Source organism: Sitophilus oryzae, unplaced genomic scaffold, assembly GCF_002938485.1.
Source record: "Sitophilus oryzae breed Bouriz unplaced genomic scaffold, Soryzae_2.0 scaffold_806_pilon_pilon, whole genome shotgun sequence".
NCBI classification, from domain to species: Eukaryota; Metazoa; Arthropoda; class Insecta; order Coleoptera; family Curculionidae; genus Sitophilus; species Sitophilus oryzae.
In genome coordinates, this window is record NW_022147424.1 from 1,421,258 (window position 1) to 1,442,898 (window position 21,641).

General features: G+C 31.4%; 1 protein-coding gene across 4 annotated transcripts; it reads left to right on the plus strand.

Moving 5' to 3' along the window:
* The first annotated feature begins 277 nt into the window (after nt 1-277).
* LOC115888663 (vacuole membrane protein 1) lies at nt 278-20,754 on the plus strand. Of its 4 annotated transcripts, XM_030908443.1 has the most exons (9): nt 294-347; nt 1,528-1,793; nt 13,664-13,908; nt 15,967-16,112; nt 16,171-16,306; nt 16,364-16,519; nt 16,964-17,123; nt 17,185-17,394; nt 20,313-20,754. In XM_030908443.1, the coding sequence occupies exons 2-9, from the start codon at nt 1,602-1,604 to the stop codon at nt 20,529-20,531; spliced, it is 1,464 nt and encodes a 487-aa protein (XP_030764303.1). In that variant the 5' UTR covers nt 294-347; nt 1,528-1,601; the 3' UTR covers nt 20,532-20,754. The 4 variants fall into 4 exon arrangements, with proteins under 4 accessions (XP_030764305.1, XP_030764303.1, XP_030764307.1 ...); XM_030908445.1 differs by lacking the exon at nt 1,528-1,793 and having other exon boundaries at nt 278-347; XM_030908447.1 differs by lacking the exon at nt 294-347 and having other exon boundaries at nt 1,663-1,798.
* Nucleotides 20,755-21,641: the final 887 nt, after the last annotated feature.

A 21,641-nucleotide genomic window follows, 5' to 3' on the forward strand; every position in this document is an offset into this window, starting at 1 on the left:
AGCTAAACTACTAATATCGTCATATACTTACTTCATCTTATATCTTGGTCTAAAAGTCGTCGCCTAAAACAAAATATGAATGTTTTTAGAGAAAAGTAACTGATTATTGGTGTAATTATATAATATCCTTGTTAATATATTCCTACCTAAACGCAATATTATAATCATATATCAAAATTTAGTCATAATCATATCCAGTGCAAACGCCTCATCTCTAATCATTCACTGACGTGTATTTTTGATTTTGACAAGCGTTTGACAGGCGAAAATCATCTGTCAGTTCATTTTTTTAATTAAAATTGTCATGAGTGAAACTGTTTTAAGTTTTTAATTAAAACTCGATAAAGGTAAGTGGAATATATGTAATTTTCTACTTTAATACTCCTAAATATAGCCATTTTCTTGGTTTCCCTTAATTTTGATTATAACCAACACATTGGTCGTGCAAAATCATTGTTAAATACGTCTCTCTAATTTAATTTGTGGAATGAGATAGTATTGTTATTAATTTATCTGTATTCTTCTTTGTTATTATATTAATAAGTTTCGTTATAATTGCTTTAAGATAATAAAACACAAAAATTGCGTGATACCTTTCTAGTAGTGTTTCCTTTGTGTTTAAAAAATATTGCCAAAGACCTTAACAAATATCACCTGACTTTATGTAACGTAACTTTTAGTTTTTATTATAATTCTACTTAAATTTTTATTACAATTTTAATAACAGTACGTTGTGATAAGAAACTAGTAAAGGTTACTTGAAATCTAACTATTTTTTTCATTTAACTATATTATTCTTTAATCTACTTTGTATTTAATCTAATTATAATTTGTTGGTTTTAAGTAGTTATCAATGAATTTTATCTATTTTGGTTTTCACAGAAAACTTGAGAAGTGCTTTAAAAATGTTGCAATTGTTAGAAACATTATAACAAATAGATATATCTAGAAAATTTTAAGTAATAATTATGAACTATATGAGCTACCTGCTACCTGTGTGTAATTTAAAATTTTGTATGAGGCAATACTTTCACCTGTATTTTTTCTCAAAGCTGGCAGTTTTTATAATAATGAAAATTATAGATATTTGCATAATTATTTACTTTGAAGTTGAGTATAATGGCTTATGTTAAACTTTAAAGGTTTTGTACCTACAGTTTATATTAATAATGTTTGTTATATTCACACTTGAGATGATATAGGTATTAGGTTTAAATAAATATTAACAAGATTTTTTGTTTTGTTTAAACAAATAAGTTTGTTTAAGCTTACGAATTTACTTAAAACAGAAAAAAATTAGAACATCTTGAACATAGTGATGTAACGAATATCAATTTTTAAATATTAGTGAATATGAATGCTAATATCTTGCGCTAGTATTCATGAATGCTAATATTAATTTGTTATTGAAAATACTATATTAAAACATATATCTAAATGTCAAAATTAAAATACAATGTTTTTAAACTATTCCAACTGTTATTAATCCTTATATTAAAAAAAAAACTAACAAACCGATTCCCGTAGATCTAACTAACACTTCGGCGTCGACTAACTTAGCCGATCCCACTTCTGATGCGCTGTTAATCGCGCACGTTACTATGCCGGCGAAAAAACGCCGTACCAATAGCCAAACTCTTCCCGAACCAAAGCAAGCCAAAGAATTGCGCTTAGTTGCACCATCAACGCCCAAATCCAAGTCATTGGACGAACTGCTTAGCCTGACTAAGGAACAATTAAAGGCGGAGTGTCGCAAAAGGGGACAGAAGTCCACTGGGAACAAGCAGGAGTTGGTAGGGTACTCATTGGTCTAAAAAAGTCTCACTTTGCAATTTTTTTCGTTTATGTAGTTTTTTATTTAATGTCAAATTATTATAAATGGCATCTGAAGGGTACAGGGGAAACATGTTAAGCGCCAGTTTCTTAGTTCACTAGGGTTTTGCAATATTACAGTAGGTCTGACTGGTCCATACAAAATGTATAAACTCTGCAGGGCAATAAGTTGTTAAATGATATACAGGGTGTCCCAGGCTGAGCGTGCATTGGAAGTTTCTAGAGTTCTACAATACTTTGCAGATCATTGTTTCACAACGAGATCTATCGATTAAAAATATGTTCAATATGGCGGCACTTCCGGAAATACCGTAAATTGACAGGAACTTTCTTATTTTAAATGGGTACCCCCATTTTTTATTACATAATTAAATTCTCTCTAAAATTTTATGAATTTTGATATTAAACACCCTGTATCTAACTTTAACCGTTTTTGAGAAGAAAAATATTTAAAATTTTTGGACGAAAAAAACTGCCTGTCAAAAAAATCTGTATTGCCTAAAAGTCAAATTTAGTGATTACCACAGCCACTGTGACAAAGAGAACACATGTGGCTATCTATTTAAAAAATTAAATTGTTCGAATGTTATATAATAAATAATGGCGGTAGCTGTCATGGAATTGAGTGATTAAAAAATTATCATAAATAACTTAAAACCGATTTATTTTAGGTATAGGAACATGTATAGTTAAAAAGAAACGAATTAAAAAACCTTTTTATTTCTCTAAAAAAAGGTGGGTTTTCATTTGAAAAAAATGATTTATGATAATTTTTTAATCGCTCAATTCCATGACACTTGCGGCCATTATTATATACAGGGTTGTTCACCACATACGACAGGGAGTATTGTAGCTAAACGATTAGATTTTTACAAATTGTAAGTTTTGGGTTCGTTGAAGGACTATTAGAGCTACAATTTAAAAATATTTATACAAGATACAGAGTGTCCCAAATAAATAAAAAATATCAAAGTTGTATTTTTTTAAATGGAACACCCTGTATATTATTGCATTTTTAGTTTCTACGATTAAAATAAAGGTAAATTTGATTAAGGTTTATTACACTTAAACCTTACCGTTTTTGAAATATTTTCAATTTTGTGAAATTGCAGTATAAATTTTAAGGCTTCGTTTCTCCGAGGATATCGAATTTTTTAATACTAAATATTTACTAAAGTTTATTTATTGATCAGTTATTGTGTTGCAATAGTAAAAATTATACTACCTTATACAGAGTGTCTAAAAATTTATTTTAAATAATTACTAGCTCTAAACGGCAATAACTTATTTACTTTAAATAGAACACCCTGTATATTTTATGAGAAACAGATGCACAATTTAATTGTCTATCAAATTGTATTATACCACTTCTTACCTATCTCTTTAAGTTTCCGTAGAAAATGCATTTTCTTATAATTTAGACCTCATTTATCATTGTTTTTAAAACAACAAATGTATAAAATGTACAGGCTAGTAATATTATCGTTTTTAGTAAAACGATAATATTACTAGCCCATTTCTATGCAAAAAGAAAACCATTTAAATCTTTATAAAAGAGTATACCATTAATTAAATATACCACCAGTATTTCCGCCCAAATACTAATTAACTACATACTTAATTGTGTTCGTTAATAAATTATTCTAAATAAGTGTGGATTTGAATCAGAAATCAATGTAATAATAAGTTATGAAAATGAACGTCTCTGTTGTTATAAATAAGAATTTGTCAAAAAATTAAATATCATTTTTAAGGTGTTACTTTTTACCACACTGTCTAATACACATACATAATTCAGTTTTTTAGTATTTGGAGCAATTATTATTAATCAACGCAAACAGTCAATTAATGTAATTTGAATACTGGAATCATATTAATAGGTCCTCTTTAACAAATATTTAAACAGTTTTTTTTATTTTTTAATGAAATAAACGAACTATATCGACAATATTAGTATCTGTACTCTTTAAAAATTTGATATATCTGTAAAAAGAATCTAAAATGTCAGTATTCCATTGGTATATTGATAAATGAGTTCCAAATTACAAGAAAATGCATTTTCTACGGAAACTTGAAGAGATAGGTAAATAACGGTATAATACAATTTGATAGACAGTTAAATTGTGCATCTGATTCTCATAAAATATACAGGGTGTTCCATTTAAATCAAACAATTTATTGCTGTTTAAAGCTAGTAATTATTTAAAATAAATTTTTAGACACTCTGTATAAGGTAATAAAGTTTTTATTGTTGCAACACAATAACTGATCAATAAATAAACTTCAGTAAATATTTAGTATTAGAAACTTTGATACCCTCGGAAAAATGAAGCCTTAAAATTTATACTGCAATTTCACAAAATTGAAAATATTTCAAAAACGGTAAGGTTTAAGTTTAATAAACCTTAATCAAATTTACCTTTATTTTAATCGTAGAAACTAAAAATGCAATAATATACAGGGTGTTCCATTTAAAAAAATACAACTTTGACATTTTTTATTTATTTGGGACACTCTGTATCTTGTAAAAATATTTTTAAATTGTAGCTCTAATAGTCCTTCAACGAACCCAAAACTTACAATTTGTAAAAATCTAGTCGTTTAGCTACAATACTTCGTGTCGTATGTGGTGAACAACCCTGTATATGACATTCGGACAATTTAATTTTTGTCTTAATGTCTTCTCTTTATGGTACAGTGGCTGTGGCAATCACTAAATTTGACGTTTAGGCTATATACATATTTTTGACAGGCAGTTTTTTTCCTCCAAAAATTAGAAATATTTTTTTTTTCTCAAAAACGGTTAATGTTAGGTATAGAGTGTTTAATATGAAAATTCATAAAACTGTACAGAGAATTTAAGTATATAATAAAAAATGGAGGCACCCAATTAAAATAAGAAAATTGCTGTCAACTTGCGGTATTTCCGGAAGTGCCGCCATATTGAAAATATTTTTAATCGATAGTTCTAGTTGTAAAACAAAAAATCTCCTATCTAGATATTGTGATTGTCTAGAAACTTCTAATGCACGCTCAGCCTGGCACACCCTGTATATCTAGTAAAAATATACATACAGGGAATGAACCTGATAACCACCGCCAGGAAAATAACTTGAGAAGTCTATTTAATTGCGTCATTTTTTTTCAAAAGCACGGCCAGTATTTTAATTATATTAATGCTTTACCGCGTGGTTCTAAACAGTCGTTTTAGGTGTACTTTGTGTACAAGCAGTAAACTTTCCGGCAACTCTGGCCTAGTTAATATACCTGTGTATTAATATAAGTAAGTCCCGAAAGTACCCTTGAAGATCTACATTGCATCATATCTGAGTTTATTTTGATAACATGTTTTTAGTTTGATAGGTGTTCACATTTTCATTAAAGTTTTCCTGATTTTCAAAGTCCTGTAATTAGTAAACCTACAAAACATTTTAGATGTTAGATAATATAGTAACATTATACACAATATCATCTTGAACTGATATCGAGTAATACAGCATTTTTTTAAACAATATATCGCGATATTCTCACAATATGTAGCACAAAAAATTATTGCAGAGTGAGATTTTTTATTTGTGTTTAATCTGTGGTAGTGTCGTGTCGTGCCGTGTTCATTGTGTCATTAGTGATGTATGGTATTCAGTGACGGTCTCAAAAAAATTGGTTTTCTCTCGGTGATGGATATTTTTTTTAGAAGGAATCCTTAAAAAATACTTTAATAAAATGTGGAAAATATTGTGAAAAGATGCTCTCAATTTTTGAATTTTTGTTCTTTAAGCTTTTCATTATTTTATGCAATTTTTTATAGCTAGCTTGTATTATTTGTAATATACAAAATAAATTTTACAAAAATAAGCTTTTTGCAATTTATTATTTATGTTATTAAAGGAAGTGTTCTATTACAATGCATGTGGGCAATTTTTTTGAATCCGTCTCTGATTAGTACGGGTACCTTTTTTGTTGTAAGGCAAATTAGGTGTTTTAATTAGTGACAATGAACATAATATAGTCTTAGTCCGAAATTTATATCATTTTGTGCCTATTTTCCAAAAAAAAAATTACAAAATTTGAGCCCTTCTTTGATTTCTATCAGGATTGTTATGCTGAAGAAAAAATTTCATATTTTCATGTTTTTTTTTAATTTTCTCTAAAACGGTATGGAAATTTGGAAAATTATAAACGGGATGAAACCATTTTAGAACAAACAAAAATTTTTAATGAATCATCTTTCTCGAAATGTTAAGAATAAAAGAGTTTTTCCTCTTGTAAAGACAATCCGGGGACACACTGTATATATTTAAAACAAAAAAAACATTTAAATACAATTTTCAGTTCTGAACAGAAGTAGATATAATTAAGTAATGCATAGTAAAAATAGATATTGATTTATTTTCATTGTCATCGAGGGAAAAAATTTTAGAATGTACCAGTTTTTTTTTCGTTATGATTTTGACCTGTTTTTTTAATATTTTTTTTGCTTTTGGCTTGCTTAACGCATACTAATATTTGGTTTAGCTGTATATGAGCTTCGTATTATTAATTCGCCAGTGTCGGGTATTAGGGTTTTAAGAGTCTATTACGCTGTATTTTCGGGTTGCTTTCAAGGGTCGGGTAAAGCGGGTGGGTAACCGAAGGAAATATATATTAAATTTCAGAAATCAGCCCAAGGCTTAGCCCGAGCCTGTTGTGTTAAGCGAACCGGTCGTGTCAAGGTTCGCTTGTTTCGACCGCGGCACAAATATTAATTTCCTTGTCGGGAATCACCTTCTCTGCGCCTTCCTTATTGTCACAATTTCTGCACGCCGCAATGCAGCCTGTTTGCTCAAATTTATGGACAGTGTTGCGTACAGTTGTGGCACAAGGCACAGGGCGATCTTGAAAGGTGAACACAAATCGTCCAATGACCTCTTCCACACTTGAGGAAATGTAAAACCATTTAACGATATGCACCTTCTCTTCGGTCGTATAAATAGCCATTTTTGAAACACTTAACGTACACACCGAAACAGCTAGGCGAAAAGAATGATGCAAAAATAGTTTGGATCTCAGGTGATCTATTTCCTTTCCCCACCCTTTCATCTACATAAAGGTGCGTATTCACTATCCGAACGAACGAATGCTACTATCCAACGAGCGAACTCTTGTTCGCGCGGTTCTATAATTCTCATTCGTTTGCGAACGTCTTTGATATACCGACTGGAAACGGATGATGGAGCGAACCGAATGGCGAACGGCCGTATGCATTCGGTTTGCTGTCCAAATATACCGAATTTCATTCCTTTGTTCTTTCAGATAGTGTCGTATTCACTAACATAAAGCACCGCCCCTCTCAATGCGTACTCCCACCATACTTATGCTTTACCTTGCCCACACCCGTAAATACCGGCAACACTGTATCGCTCGCACCGGCCCCTCACCGGCCGCATTTTTCTAAACGCCACACGTGATCGCGAATCGGCTCGAACCGAGCGTCAGCTCCTAAACGCCACTTGCGATCGCAAAACACCCTGCTAAATAGCACATGTTATCGCAAAGTAGCCTGCATGTGATATGCGCAAGTTATGTTTTGATTTGCTGAATACAAAATGAGTAGTTTCGTTGATTTTCCCGATTCTTACGAGTACAAAATAACTTCGGAACAAACAGTCAGAGTGAATTTAAGGACCAGAGAAGAAGTTGGAGTAAGTTATCGCAACAGGTAGTGAACCACCTTCACATTTACTTCAACCTTTAGTTCTCGAAAATTTACCGACTGACAAAAACGAAAGCTCTAGTCAGTCAGTTGATGATTACCGAGATGATAATAGTGGTACTGATTTTGATACCAGCGCCAGCGGTACAATAAAATTAGCTGACAATAAAAGTGTTGACAACGCAACTACAGAGCTATTGAGTGACTGGAAAAGATTGGAAGAAAGCCTGTTAATTTTAAGAAGAATGGGAATCTTGCTCCTCATAGTTTGGCTGAATGTGTAAACCAAAATCGAGCTTTAGGAGCTCGAAAATTCGCGAAGTAGATTTTTGTTGTTTTATATATTTTTTAAACTTGTATTGTGTTCGTTTAATGTTTTCGATTTTTTTTACGATTTGATATATTTTTTGGCACAACTTTGATCAGGCTGCCATGGGTTTTGTAATGAAACTCAAGAGCGTATACACTGTATATGCTAGAAAACGCAGAAAAATCCTTTATTCAGATACAAATTCATATAACCATACCAGCTTTTCGGCCCCACCCAAACGACATGCCAATGGTTTTCCGAAAAATTTTCAATTTCATTACAACACACATGGCCTGATTGAACTCGTACCACACAAGATAAGTCTTTGATTTCTGAATAATACGTGAAGGATATACACGTAGTAAACAAATTTGAAGTCAATCAGATATGTAGAAGTCAGTCAAAATTATTATATTATTTACTATATTAGGAAATATTATTTTGCGATAACGTGTGCTATTTAGCAGGGCGTTTTGCGATCTCAAGTGGCGTTTAGTAGCTGACGCTCGGCTCGAGCCGATTCGCGATCACGTGTGGCGTTTAGAAAAATGCTCACCGGCCCCTTTTGATGCTGTCTCTCTGTCTGTCAACCTGTCATTTATATTATTCTCTGTCTTACACGTTAAAATCCTATTCACAGTAATAGCAGAGTACGTAGATCGCCGAGTAGCGACAGAAACCGTCGGCTCTTTTGATGTGGTGGGACCAAATTTTCTTTCTCTCTCTTTTGACGTGTTTGACAGATAGACTACGTATTTAACTGCTCAACTTATGAAGTGGTCCTATAAACATGGTATACACTGCTCACAATTTGACTTTTGCTGTTTGACACTGCTCACAATTGAAACTTTTTTGTTTTGTTTTATCCTTATTTCTAAATTTGAATGTATAAAATATCTTACTACTAATAAATAATAAAAAAACGATTCGTTGCCTGAGATATACTTGAAATAAAGTATATAGAGATATTTGATAAATGGCAACAGTGGCAACTTCGCTTCTTCGTATGACAGATAACCTACTTATTTCGCGCAGCCGCAAAGAAAATTGAAAACGGGACTGTCGCTACTCGTCGGTTTAGGTACTCTGGTAATAGCATGACCAGGTCTGTATATTATATTTCAGAAATCTGCCTAAGACTTGGCCCGATCCTATCGTGTTAAATCACACCAAATACACGTGATTTGATTAAGGTTTGCAGAGCTTCAGCATTTGCCATAAAATAGCGAGCAAAATCTTAAAAATAAAGAAATTGTCTAAAAATGTCCTACAATACGGATATAGTGTGATACTTTATCTTTAATTTCCTTCTTCATTTCTGGTAAAAATACCTAGACAGTTTTACATAAAACAGACTCTTAAGATTTATTTTAAGTTTTGTTAAAATATATTTTGTTACACAACGTAAAATAACCTACCAAATTTCGTTTTATTCTAAGTATTTATTTTTATTATTTATTTATTCTAATTTACTCTAACCTCCTGAGTCTCAACATTTCTAAAACTAGAGCTTTTTCAAGCTCCAGAAGAGAGCTGTTCGCTATTCACTGGGACTAAACAGCAGAACACATTGCCAAGACTTTTTTAAAAAAATAAAAATATTAACTCTTCCTTCCTTATTTATATTTGAATCCGTTTGCCTAATACGTAAACATGTATCAGTTCCTCAAGAAAGGCCAATTCACACTTATCCACTCAGGAACGCGGAGAAGATCAAGATCTTTACCTACTCCCTTAGACTACTAAGCCTACTCCACGCTCAGAGTTAGTTAAAAGTTCAATATTATACAACTCGAAAAATGCACAATCACCGGCCATTTGAAATCAAATCCTATGTATAATTACTATATTTATTATAAACTTACTAAATATTTTTGAATCTTGTTTTTATTTTTTTTTATTCTTTAAAATTGTAAACATTTATAAATGTTTATTTTAAACAATAAGACTGACAATGTAATTTATTGTTTTGTTTTGTATTCTCTTTTGTTTGTTTACTTTACCTTTATCTACAAATTGTACATTTTTTTGACCATAAAGGCATTTATGTATAAGGTTTTATTATCTGAAAAAAATAAAAAAGTTATAGGGATGAGAGTCATTTTTAAGAAACGCCCGGTAAAGTATGCTACGTAGTTTTCCGGTAAAAATACGCGCGGAATTATACGGAAATAGAAAATTCAAAAATTGGCCAGTAAATTAGAAACAAGCATGGCACGAGAGGTAGTTCAAAGATCGCGCGATATCGGATGATTGCACTGGTGAAAGCCAATTTATTTTCAGCAACAAGAACACTCCTTACTACTTTCAGCGAGCTAGAAGAAGATGCACAAGTGAAATCGTGTCTTAATATCTATCTTTAAAGAAGCTTTTTTCGTTGCAACTTGGTGGTGCGTTTACTTTCAAACGGATCGTGGAAAGAAAGTTGTTGAACTTGTGTGCGGTGTATTATTGTATATGAATAGTTTACTGTAGAGAGTAATTACATATAGACGTACTTTGGTGTTTTACTGTTTTATAATTAGATAGTTTTTTTTGGTTTATTTGATCGGAAGTTTTGGTTTTTCGTCATGACATCAAACGAGGATACATTGCTCTATCCTGTATTAAAAATAGTAAGTAAAAAAGTTTTCTTTGGTAATTTTAAAATCTGTGTTATTCTTGATAATGATGTTTTTTTTTGAAAATCAACAATCAATAGCTCGAGATAAATAATAAATAAATTGTTTTAGTTTTTGGAGTATAAATAATACCAAATTTAAATTATTAGCTAAGTGTTATCTGTGTTATTAGGCATAAAAGTAAATCACTTTTTTACCTAAGCACAAAAGTACCGGGTGGCCAACTAAGAATGGACGCCGGCTGTATCTCAGAAACTACTTATCGTATAACTTTGGGAAAAAAATTCTAATAAGTAAATCGACCAAGAGAAATAGCTGGAAATTATTTTCAAGTTCGAAAAATTTCCGCTAGGAGGCGTTTCTCTGCTAGCCAATCAGAAAACTGAGTTTTTCTCAAAAATATGCAGATGAACAGGTATTTTAAATATTACTATTGTAATCACCGAAAAATTTGTAATTTTTTTAATATAGAGTATTTTGCTCTATCTCATAAAATACAGTGCTGGAAGAAGGTTAAATTTGCTTTTATTAAAATAAGGATAACTCTGGTTTAGGTTAGCCGATTTAAACAAACTAGGGCTCGTTTAAAAGGGCTTTTCTTCCTTAATGATCTCCAGTATAAATTTTGTTTCCATAATTTTTTTTCGTGGTAGCTAGAGGGCGCTGTTTGACATCATAACAGATATTGCGCTTTTGAATAAAAAATTTAAATAAAAATATCCATTATATACGTAAAAATAAACATTTATTGACTGGTATGATTTTTTCCGTATTCCATTAAAACTATTTTTATATACAGGGTTGTTCACCACATACGACACGGAGTATTGTAGCTAAACGATGAGATTTTTACAAATTGTAAGTCTTGAGTTCGATGAAGGACTATTAGAGGTACAATTTAAAAATAATTTTACAAGATACAGAGTGTCCCAAATAAGTAAAAAATATCAAAGTTGTATTTTTTTAAATGGAACACCCTGTATATTATTGCATTTTTAGTTTCTACGATTAAAATAAAGGTAAATTTGATTAAGGTTTATTATACTTAAACCTTACCGTTTTTGAAATATTTGTAACTTGTTTAATTTAAATGGAACACCCTGTATATTTTAGGAGAATCAGATGCACAATTTAATTGTCTATCAAATTATATTATACCATTTTTTACCTATCTCTTTAAGTTTCCGTAGAAAATGCATTTTCTTGTAATTTAGAATTTATTTATCAATATACCCATGGAATATTGACATTTTAGATTATTTTTAAAGATGTACCAAATTTTTAAAGAGTACAGATACCAATATTGTGGATATAATTCGTTTATTTCATTAAAAAATAAAAAAACTGTTTAAATATTTGTTAACCAATTAATATGATTCCAGTATTCAAACTACATTAACTGACTGCATTGATTTATAATAATTGTTCCAAATACTAAAAAACTGAATTTTGTATGGGTATTAGACAGTGTGATAAAAGTAACACCTTAAAAATGATATTTCATTTTTTAATAAATGCTTATTTATAACAACAGAGACTTTAATTTTGATAACTTATTATTATATTGATTTCTGACTCAAATCCACATTTATTTAGAATAATTTATTAACGAATACTATTAAGTATGTAATTAATTAGTATATGGGCGGAAATAATGGTGCTATATTTAATTAATGGTATACTCTTTTATAAAGATTTAAATAGTTTTCTTTTTGCATACAACATTATTGTTTTTAGCAAAACGATAATATTACTAGAATGTCAATATATGATGTCAATATTCCATAGGTGTCAATAATAAAATGAGCTATATCGACAATATTAGTATCTGTACTCTTTAAAAATTTGATACATCTGTAAAAAGAATCTAAAATGTCAGTAAAGTATAATAAACCTTAATCAAATTTAACTTTATTTTAATCGTAGAAACTAAAAATGTAATAATATACAGGGTGTTCCATTTAAAAAAATACAACTTTGATATTTTTTACTTATTTGGGACACTCTGTATCTTGTAAATTATTTTTAAATTGTACCTCTAATAGTCCTTCATCGAACCCAAAATTTGAAATTTGTAAAAATATAATCGTTTAGCTACAATACTCCGTGTCGTATGTGGTGAACAATCCTGTATACTATAATATTTTTAAAAACTCGGAGAAGACATTTTAAAACTTCGAAATATATCTGGCGAGTGAAAAAAGATCCACAATTTGAACTTTTATCGGGTAATTATCAACGCTGCTAAATCGAGTTGAGCCTCCAGTTGGTGACGTCACGAGATTTTTACGTCATAGCTGTCCGGACTTGTTATTACTTATTACGGTGGTTACGCCGATTTCCGAACGACCGAAAGACAGTCGATATGTCGGACACCTGTAGCAAAATCTCATATCTTGGTTTGCAATTTATTTTTATTGTTATTAGATATAGTTTAAATGTGTTGATGTTGGTTAAATATAGTTTAAATTGCTATAAAATTCTGCATCTCTCATTGCAAATATTATTTTCATATTTAGTTATTTTTCGATATATTGTAAAGTTTTAAAAAAGTTGTTTTTTTTATCCTGACAAATGCCAAACACACGTGCTTTGATTAAGGCTTTAAAATTACTGTTTGCAGAGCTTCAGCATTTGTTCAGCAATTATATATCACTGTAATCACAAAACTTCAATCTATTTCCGTATTCTAGCGGAATTTTAAATTATGTCTTATTTCGAGAAAATTTAGTCCAAACATAAGAAATATTATGTTGATGTTTGACTGTCAAAATCTTAAAAATAAATAAGTTGTCTAAAAATGTGGTACAATGCATATATATTGTAATCTTTTATCTTTAATTTCTCCTTCTTCATTTGTGGTAAAAAAACCTAGCCAGTTTTACATAAAACGTTAAATGCCGAACGCTTATTCAATTATTTTTAAATAATTGAATTTAGGATATTTTATTGACTTAGCAGAGGTATTTGAGTTCAACAAAATAGGTTTTTACTGTCTGGTGCTGAAAATTAATTTGGCTATATCCCAAATTTTTATTGTCTGGGATAGATTTTTTTGTCTCATGTAATATACAGGCGTGTTTAAAATTATTCTATACATACAAATTGTCAAAATATTATAAATAAATCATTTTTTATTTGATTGTTTTTTTTTTGGCATATATATTGATAAATGAAATATGGTAAAACCATTCGCTCTTTTTTCAGCTTCAACGCTTGGGCTACAAGATGGCAACCAAAAGAAAAGATGTCACCGCTAACGTTAATGGAAACATAGTACAAAATAATGCCAACGGAAAGTCGACGAAAAACTCGACGAGTGAAGCCCAAAAGAAACAGAAAGTCAAAGAGCGAGATGAGAGGGAAAATATCGTGTTGTGGAAGAAGCCATTGTTGACGTTAGAATATTTTGTTAGAGAATGCGGAGAGCTACTAGCTCATTATGGTAAAAAGTAAGTATTTGGCATATTTGTCGTAGGTATAGTTTTTTAGTTGGTATCATCATATAACTTACACTCCTACTTATTACTACTATTACTACTGCCATTACTCGCTGACGACTATTTGACACGCATCAGAAGATGGTTACACAAGCTGTTTTCCACAAAACACATACACAAGGAGAAGTGCGAGCGCCTTGCTAAATATTGGAAAGTGAAATTGACGTTTAAATTTGACACTGTTGACAAGTCTACTGCTACTAGCGCCCCCAATATCGCTTGTAGGAACTACGGACTAGATTGTCACGCATGGCGGGAAGTTTAAAAAAATAAAAATTTTTAATTCTTCATTTATTTTTAATTATGACAGATAAAAACACAAAAAATACACCATTTTTTAAAAATATGTTTAATATCAATATCAAATATACAACAGAAATGAATTTCACCAAAATAAATTAATAAAATTAAAAGAATAATGTTACAAGTAGATCAAGAGACAAAATTAATTATAACAAAACTGAAAAAAATGGCGTCATAGATGGCTTAGAAATGAAGATATATATATCATAATTTTGAAAGTAAAATTATATAGGAAATGTCACCGATCATCATTTTTAAGCCAACTGGATGATTATTTCAAACATACGAGCTGAGTTCGTTCATAGTGCTCTTAGAAATCTAGATAAACAAAGAATAATAAATTAAAAGTATTCCAGGGGAAAAGAGAGGAAAAACTTGTATCGTCTCTGATATCTGTCAGGGTATTGTTGAAAGTGTCATCTTTTTGCTCGAAGTTTTCAGGTCGATTAAAAAGATGACATTTACAACAATACTTTGCCGTAACTTTCACAAATATCAGAGAGAGAGTACAGGTATTGCCTCTCTTTTCCTCTGGGGTGCTTTATATCTGTTGTTCTTTGTTTATCTATATTTCTCAGAGCATAATACCGAACACGACTACAGTATATAATAATTTCAATATCCTAAGTGGAAAGAAAAAAGTCACCTTTCTGTTTTGTACTATGGTCCCTTTCTTCCGATGGCTCATCTCGTTGATATTTAGGAAGGTATCATCGGTCCTGGGATGAAGAAATATAAAATTCAATTTGATTTGATGATCCTTTTCTGTCACCTAAATCAGGAGAATGACAATGAGCATGTTAAGATGAAAAAAAAACTTATTTATCAACACTTACCTACACGTTAGTCCAAAGAGTTTTATCAAAAACCTATATTTGCCTAAATAATTTATGTATTAATTTTACAAAGCAAACTGCAGCGTGTAAACAAAAGAAATAAAATGGCGACAAGTCAACGTCAACGACCCGACAAGGAGAAAAGTGGTGTTCGAATAACAAATTATGGGTCACCAAAAATTATTTTTGTCTCCTTTCAACGCACACTTTAGAAAGAAAAAGAGATGAACTGTTATCCTGAAAGAATGTCAAGGTTTTATCTGTCACTCTTGTCAATAATTTATCGGTAAGGAAGATTCCTAGAAAATCGCTTGTAGTCAAGTTTTCAACCATTGCCAGTTCTCCCATAGAAGTGTCATCCACCTGCTGTTTTCTTTCATAAGCTTTTCTGTGACTGAAAAGCCCGATACGTAGTGTACGTTATAATACTGGTTGCCTAAATTAAAACTCGCAAATAGAAGAAATCTCAATCGCAGTTTCCTATGAGAGTCAATCGCAAGTTGCAATTTTTTGTTCATCTCTTATTCAAACCGACTTCGGAAATACTATACACTGCAAATTTCGTTTTTGTGCTCAAATCATGATTGGAGAAAACCCTGTCTTCTAATTACCAGAATGCTCTTGAGGCGCTGCTAATTCTTTGCTAAAATTCCATTTTTTTATTTGCTATAGCAGTTGCGCCTCGAGCAGCCATTATACACATTTGGAAATCATTTCCAGCAATTTCTCATAATCTTTTTATATTTTTTTTTAATACTTACTACTGAGACGGGTAATACTACTGAGATACAGTCGAGAGCTATTCTGACGCCGTTTTTAATAACGAAATAATCTGAACGTTCTTTAAAGACTATTTATCTTTCTTTTTTAGTGTCTTAGCCAATAAACTTCTAGTCACATTATTTGGGATCTCAGTATTATTTTTATATTTATTAGTCAATTTGCAAGGACCACACCACCAAGTTGTACAGGGTGTGTATAAGAAAATTCTATGGTGTCTATACTGGACAGGTTTAGGTAAATTGAAAATACTCTATATTTACTGTTTTAAGCTTAATAAAATTTCGATTTCTAGGTGTCTTATCTTCAGTAGGTTTAGGTACAGGGCTCCACACGTTTCTTTTATACCTTGGGCCCCACATAGCTGCAGTTACTTTAGCTGGTTACGAATGTGGTAGTTTAAATTTTCCAGAACCACCGTATCCGGAAGAGTACGTTTGCAAACATGTTTACTATGGAATTCCTTGTAATGAATTTGTACTTTTTAGTATTGTATGTCCTGCAGAAGGGGAAGAAGGTAGTATTCCAGTGACAATATTAAGTATTATGTCCAAAGTTAGGTTAGAAGCCATGTGCTGGGGTGCCGGTACTGCCTTGGGGGAACTTCCTCCTTATTTTATGGCTAGAGCTGCAAGATTGTCTGGGTACGTATATTGTCTTTACCATATTTGAGGACTCTGTTTAATTTTTGTTTTATTTTAGACCTAATATGAGTCTTTTTATATTTTTGGACATATTGGCTTACTAGACCACTAACTAATATAAAATTAAAAATCTAAGTGCAACTAGATTTTTAATTTTATATTAGTTAGTTAAACTTTTTTTTTTTTCAAATGGAATCCTACCTTTTTTATTTTACTAGCCGAAAGGTTTTTTAATTCGTTACTTTTTGATTATGCATGTTCCTATACCTAAAATAAATCGTTTTTAAGTTATTTTAGATTTAGCTTGGACACCTGTATATTGGTAACACAAAACCATTGTAAAATCACTTTTAGATCTCGTCATACTTTTTCTACACCTTATTTCTTACTAAAAATATTAATTATTGTTAGCAATATAAATGAAAAATAATGTTTTTTTTTTAGAATTGATCCAGATGATGAAGACGACGAACTAAAAGAATTTGAAGCACTACAGAAAAAACAACAAAACAGAGAAAAACTTTCTATCATAGAAAAGGGAAAATTATTTGTCGAGGAATTAGTTCAAAAAGTTGGATTTTTCGGCATTTTAGCTTGTGCTAGTGTAAGTAAAGATTATTACCATCAGGTTTTTTTTTAGTTAAATGAAAATCACTTTATTTTAGATACCAAATCCCTTATTTGACTTAGCTGGTATAACCTGCGGTCATTTCCTCGTTCCATTCTGGACGTTTTTTGGGGCCACCCTGATAGGCAAGGCCATCATTAAAATGCACATACAAAAATTGTTTGTTATAATTGCATTTAATGAAACTCTCATTGAAACTGCGATAAATTATTTGGTTTTGGTACCAGTTATTGGAAAGAAACTACAGGTAAGTGTTTTAAAAGTGTTTAAAACACCATTACTGGTTTTAAACTTGTTCTAAATAATTGAATTTGGAGACAAGTTGCCCATTCCGACAGTATACAAGGTGTCCCATTTAAAAAAAAACATAAGTTTGAGTCATATTTCGGTAATGAGAGCTCCCAGCGAAAAATTAGTTACGCCACTGGATTCTACGTGTGAAAAACGCTACAGAACTCGATTTTCGATAAGTTATTTGATAATCGAGATAGGAAGGGGGTCAAAAAATGCAACATTTTCAATTTCGCTCTGTATTTCAGGAAAATGGGACACCCTGTATACTATAGATCATACCAAATAAACTTTTAGTCACGTGATTAAGCTTGACCGGCACAGCGTCGCCCACTTTTACAATTTTTTTTTTGATCAAAATATTTTAGGAAACAAAAATAAATTAATTATAAATATATAAACAGTTATTATTTTCATAGTTCATCAACAAAATTCACCTCCTTAACAGCACTTAAGCGACATAAAGGGCCATTATTATCGCTTTCCCGTTCAAAATATTCTAATGAGGTTGCGATGAGTTTTTTACAACGGCTATTAAGCTATCTTGTACGCTTTGCACTAAAAGAGATTCTAAAAAGAACAATGTTCGACTGCAAGGTCTGCTAGTAAAAATGTTTAAGCTTAAAGTATCACAACACAATCCGGTGTTTAACCATAGTAAATTCTTAGTCCAAAGACTGAGATCTACTACAGTCTTGGAAAACACACCACGATCTTCCAAGCTGAGCTATATGCTATTGAAACCTGTGTGCAACTGCTGGTAGAACAGCAATACACCGGGAAAACAATAAGCATATTTTCGGATAGTCAAGCCGCGCTGAAAGCACTTGAGGCAACGAAAAGCACGTCTATGACGATTCTTCATTGTAAGAAACTACTCAATATACTGGGAGATAGGAACAAAGTGTCGCTAATATGGATACCGGGACATGTCGGCCTAGAGGGAAATGAACGTGCTGATTCCCTCGCCAAAATTGGTGCAGGCTCGCCATTCGTGGGCCCAGAACCGACACTTAGCGTTCCTAAAAATCTCGCAAGAGACATGCTCTGTGAATGGGTTAGGAGTGCGACGTTCCGGGACTGGAAGTGTGTACTTGGGTGTGACACTTGAGTGTACACGGGCCACTGCCGGCTGAGATCTCACCTACAGAGGACGGGACTGGTGGAAGACGCCGAATGCCGACTCTGTATGGAAGATGACGAAACAATGAAGCACGTTATGTGTACCTGCCCCGCTGGGAGCAGGATCAGGTTCGAGATGTTTGGCAAACCCATGCTAGACCTATCAGACCTAGGAGACATATCGCCCTCAGACATAACGGCCTATATTAGGAGGCTGGGTCTTGAGGGTGAACTTTGACGCTCTTGTAAATTAGAGCGTGTAGAAACTGAGCCACAATAGGCCCTATCGCGGCCTCAGTGAAGGGTCCCCCCATGGGACCCACTCTTAGTCAATACAATACAATAGTAAATTCTTGTTATTTTTAATATATAATTCAATTGGAATTGATTAAAAAGTACTCCCTCAATACAAAAAGAAATGCAACGAAGTTACAATTAAGGAATAAATAATAAATCAAATTCAATACAAATTTCACTGGTTGGTTTGAAATGACGCGTAGAAAATTGTGACGTTACCTATCAGCATTTGACTGAATAGTAGACAGAGGGCGCGAGCCTCTGAAGAATAATATTATGGCGTGTCTAGTTCTCCGCTACCGTATTTACACCAAATATCTTAAAATCACGTTAGATTTTTCTATTTTTATTAAGATCGTTAAAAAATACGTTTTTATGTGGGATTATTCTTTATTACCCCAATATTAAATTTACTTTTATATTTTTTTACTACTAGAAATTAAAACTTAAATTTTTATAATTAAACAGGTTACTGCCATTTTTATCAAAGTACTAAACACTACCAAAGTTGTTCGGATGTTCGAGGCGTTCGAGGGTTCGAGGTTAGATTTGTATTTTGTGGATTTTGCGTTTAGCGTTAAATACTTTGAGTTTTCAATTTTGTTTTATTGTACCCTCTTTATTATTTTTGTAATGAAGGGTGTTAAAGTTTGTTTTGTGAAGCGCTGTCTAAATAACTCTGAAGGCTCTCCAGAAAAAGGTTTTATAACTGTTCTTTTGGATGAAAGCCGTCGAAGTGCCTGGTTTGAAGCGGCAAGACAATGTGTCAGCAAAAGTACGAGATTTTGCTGTGAAGATCATTTTAAAGTAAGTTCCTTAACTTTTATTTTACAATTAATTTTATATCTACTTTAAAATACCTTTAGAAAAATGTTTTTTATTTACCTTTGTACCTGGTTGCAAACCGTGACACTTTTGATAGGTGACGTCAGAGATTGCAAAAGTGTAAATTTGAAATTCTAAAATATTGATTAATTTTTAAAAAAATGGGATGAAATTGAAGTAAAATAAAAAAATACGGGTATCATAAAATTGTATGAAGATTAATTATTTGCAATAAAAAAACTATGGTTAAACTCCCGATTCATTTAAACCAAAAACTCATAATACAAAAATAAAGTGTCAAAACGAATGACAATGTTAGGAAATAAATCTTAAATAAATAAATAATTGTGGCAACTTGACATTTTTTACAGTAGAACTACCACCTGAATTCCTAGCAAGAAATTTAAATTTCAGTTATTCAGCCCGGTGCCGAATGTGTCCTTGGTTGGCGACAATGAATTTAAAAATCGCGCCCTCTATTACGTAACTAAAAGTTTAATGGGTATCGCTTATATTTAATTTAAAACAATAATAAGTAAAAAAACACAACTTGTTTAAAAATTTAAAAAAATTGTCTTCTTTTCAACCCTGATATATACTAAAGTATTTAATATTAATTTAATTTTATAGGAACCCTTTAAAGGCTTTTTGGACGGTCAGAAGATCAAGCTCCACAAAAAAGCCAATAAAAAAGTCAGTCCGGGAGGAGGTGGCAACATCTTAGGGGCGGTTTTCGAAAAATTCGTCCTGGTAATGATACTGTATTTCGTGATATCAATAGTGAACTCGTTCGCCCAAAGTTATCACAAAAGGATACACCGGAAAAAAGGCAACAAGAGCAAAGAATGATCTCTAGAGCTGCCTTTTTGTTTTAGTTATTTTGTTGATTATTTTGTAAACAATCGTTTCTAGACCAGGTGAAAATACGTATATCATGGAAAATAAGTTTTTATTTATTTTTTTAAAGGCAACACTGGATAGGATTGACTCTTTCTGTTCTTGAACATATAGAGCAAGATTCCAGGGCTGCCAGATCTTCCGTATTTTCTCACAAATAAAATGTATGGGATAATGTAGTATTAGAATGTTTATTGGGAGTGTATACAGGGTTGTTCACCACATACGACACGGAGTATTGTTGCTAAAGGATTAGATTTTTACAAGTTGTAAATTTTGGGTTTGTTGAAGGACTATTAGAGCTACAATTTAAAAATATTTTTACAAGATACAGAGTGTCCCAAATAAATAAAAAATATCATAGTTGTATTTTTTTAAATGGAACACGCTGTATATTATTACATTTTTAGTTTCTGCGATTAAAATAAATGTAAATTTGATTAAGGTTGTGATGTTCAATTTTGTGAAATTGCAGTAAAAATTTTAAGGCTTCGTTTCTCCAAGAGTATGAAAGTTTTTAATACTAAATATTTGCTGAAGTTTATTTATTGATCAGTTATTGTGTTGCAATAATAAAAATAATACTACCTCATACAGAGTGTCTAAAAATTTATTTTAAATAATTTCTAGCTTTAAACGGCAATAACTTATTTAATTTAAATGGAATATCCTGTATATTTTAGGAGAACCAGAATCATAATTTAATTGTCTATCAAATTGTATTTTACCATTTTTTACCTATCCCTTCAAGTTTTCGCAGAAAACGCATTTTCTTACAATTTAGACTTCATTTATCAGTATACCCATGGGATATTGACATTTTAGGTTGTTTTTAAAACAACTAATGTACAAAATGTACAGGTGCTTAAAAAGGTAATATTACTAGTCTATTTGTGTACAAAAAGAAAACTATTTATGTCTTTATAAAAGAGTATACCATTAATTAAATATACCACCATTATTTCCGCCCAAATATTAATTAATTACATACTTAATTGTGTTAGTTAATAAATTAATTATTCTAAATAAATGTGGATTTGAATCAGAAATCAATATAATAAT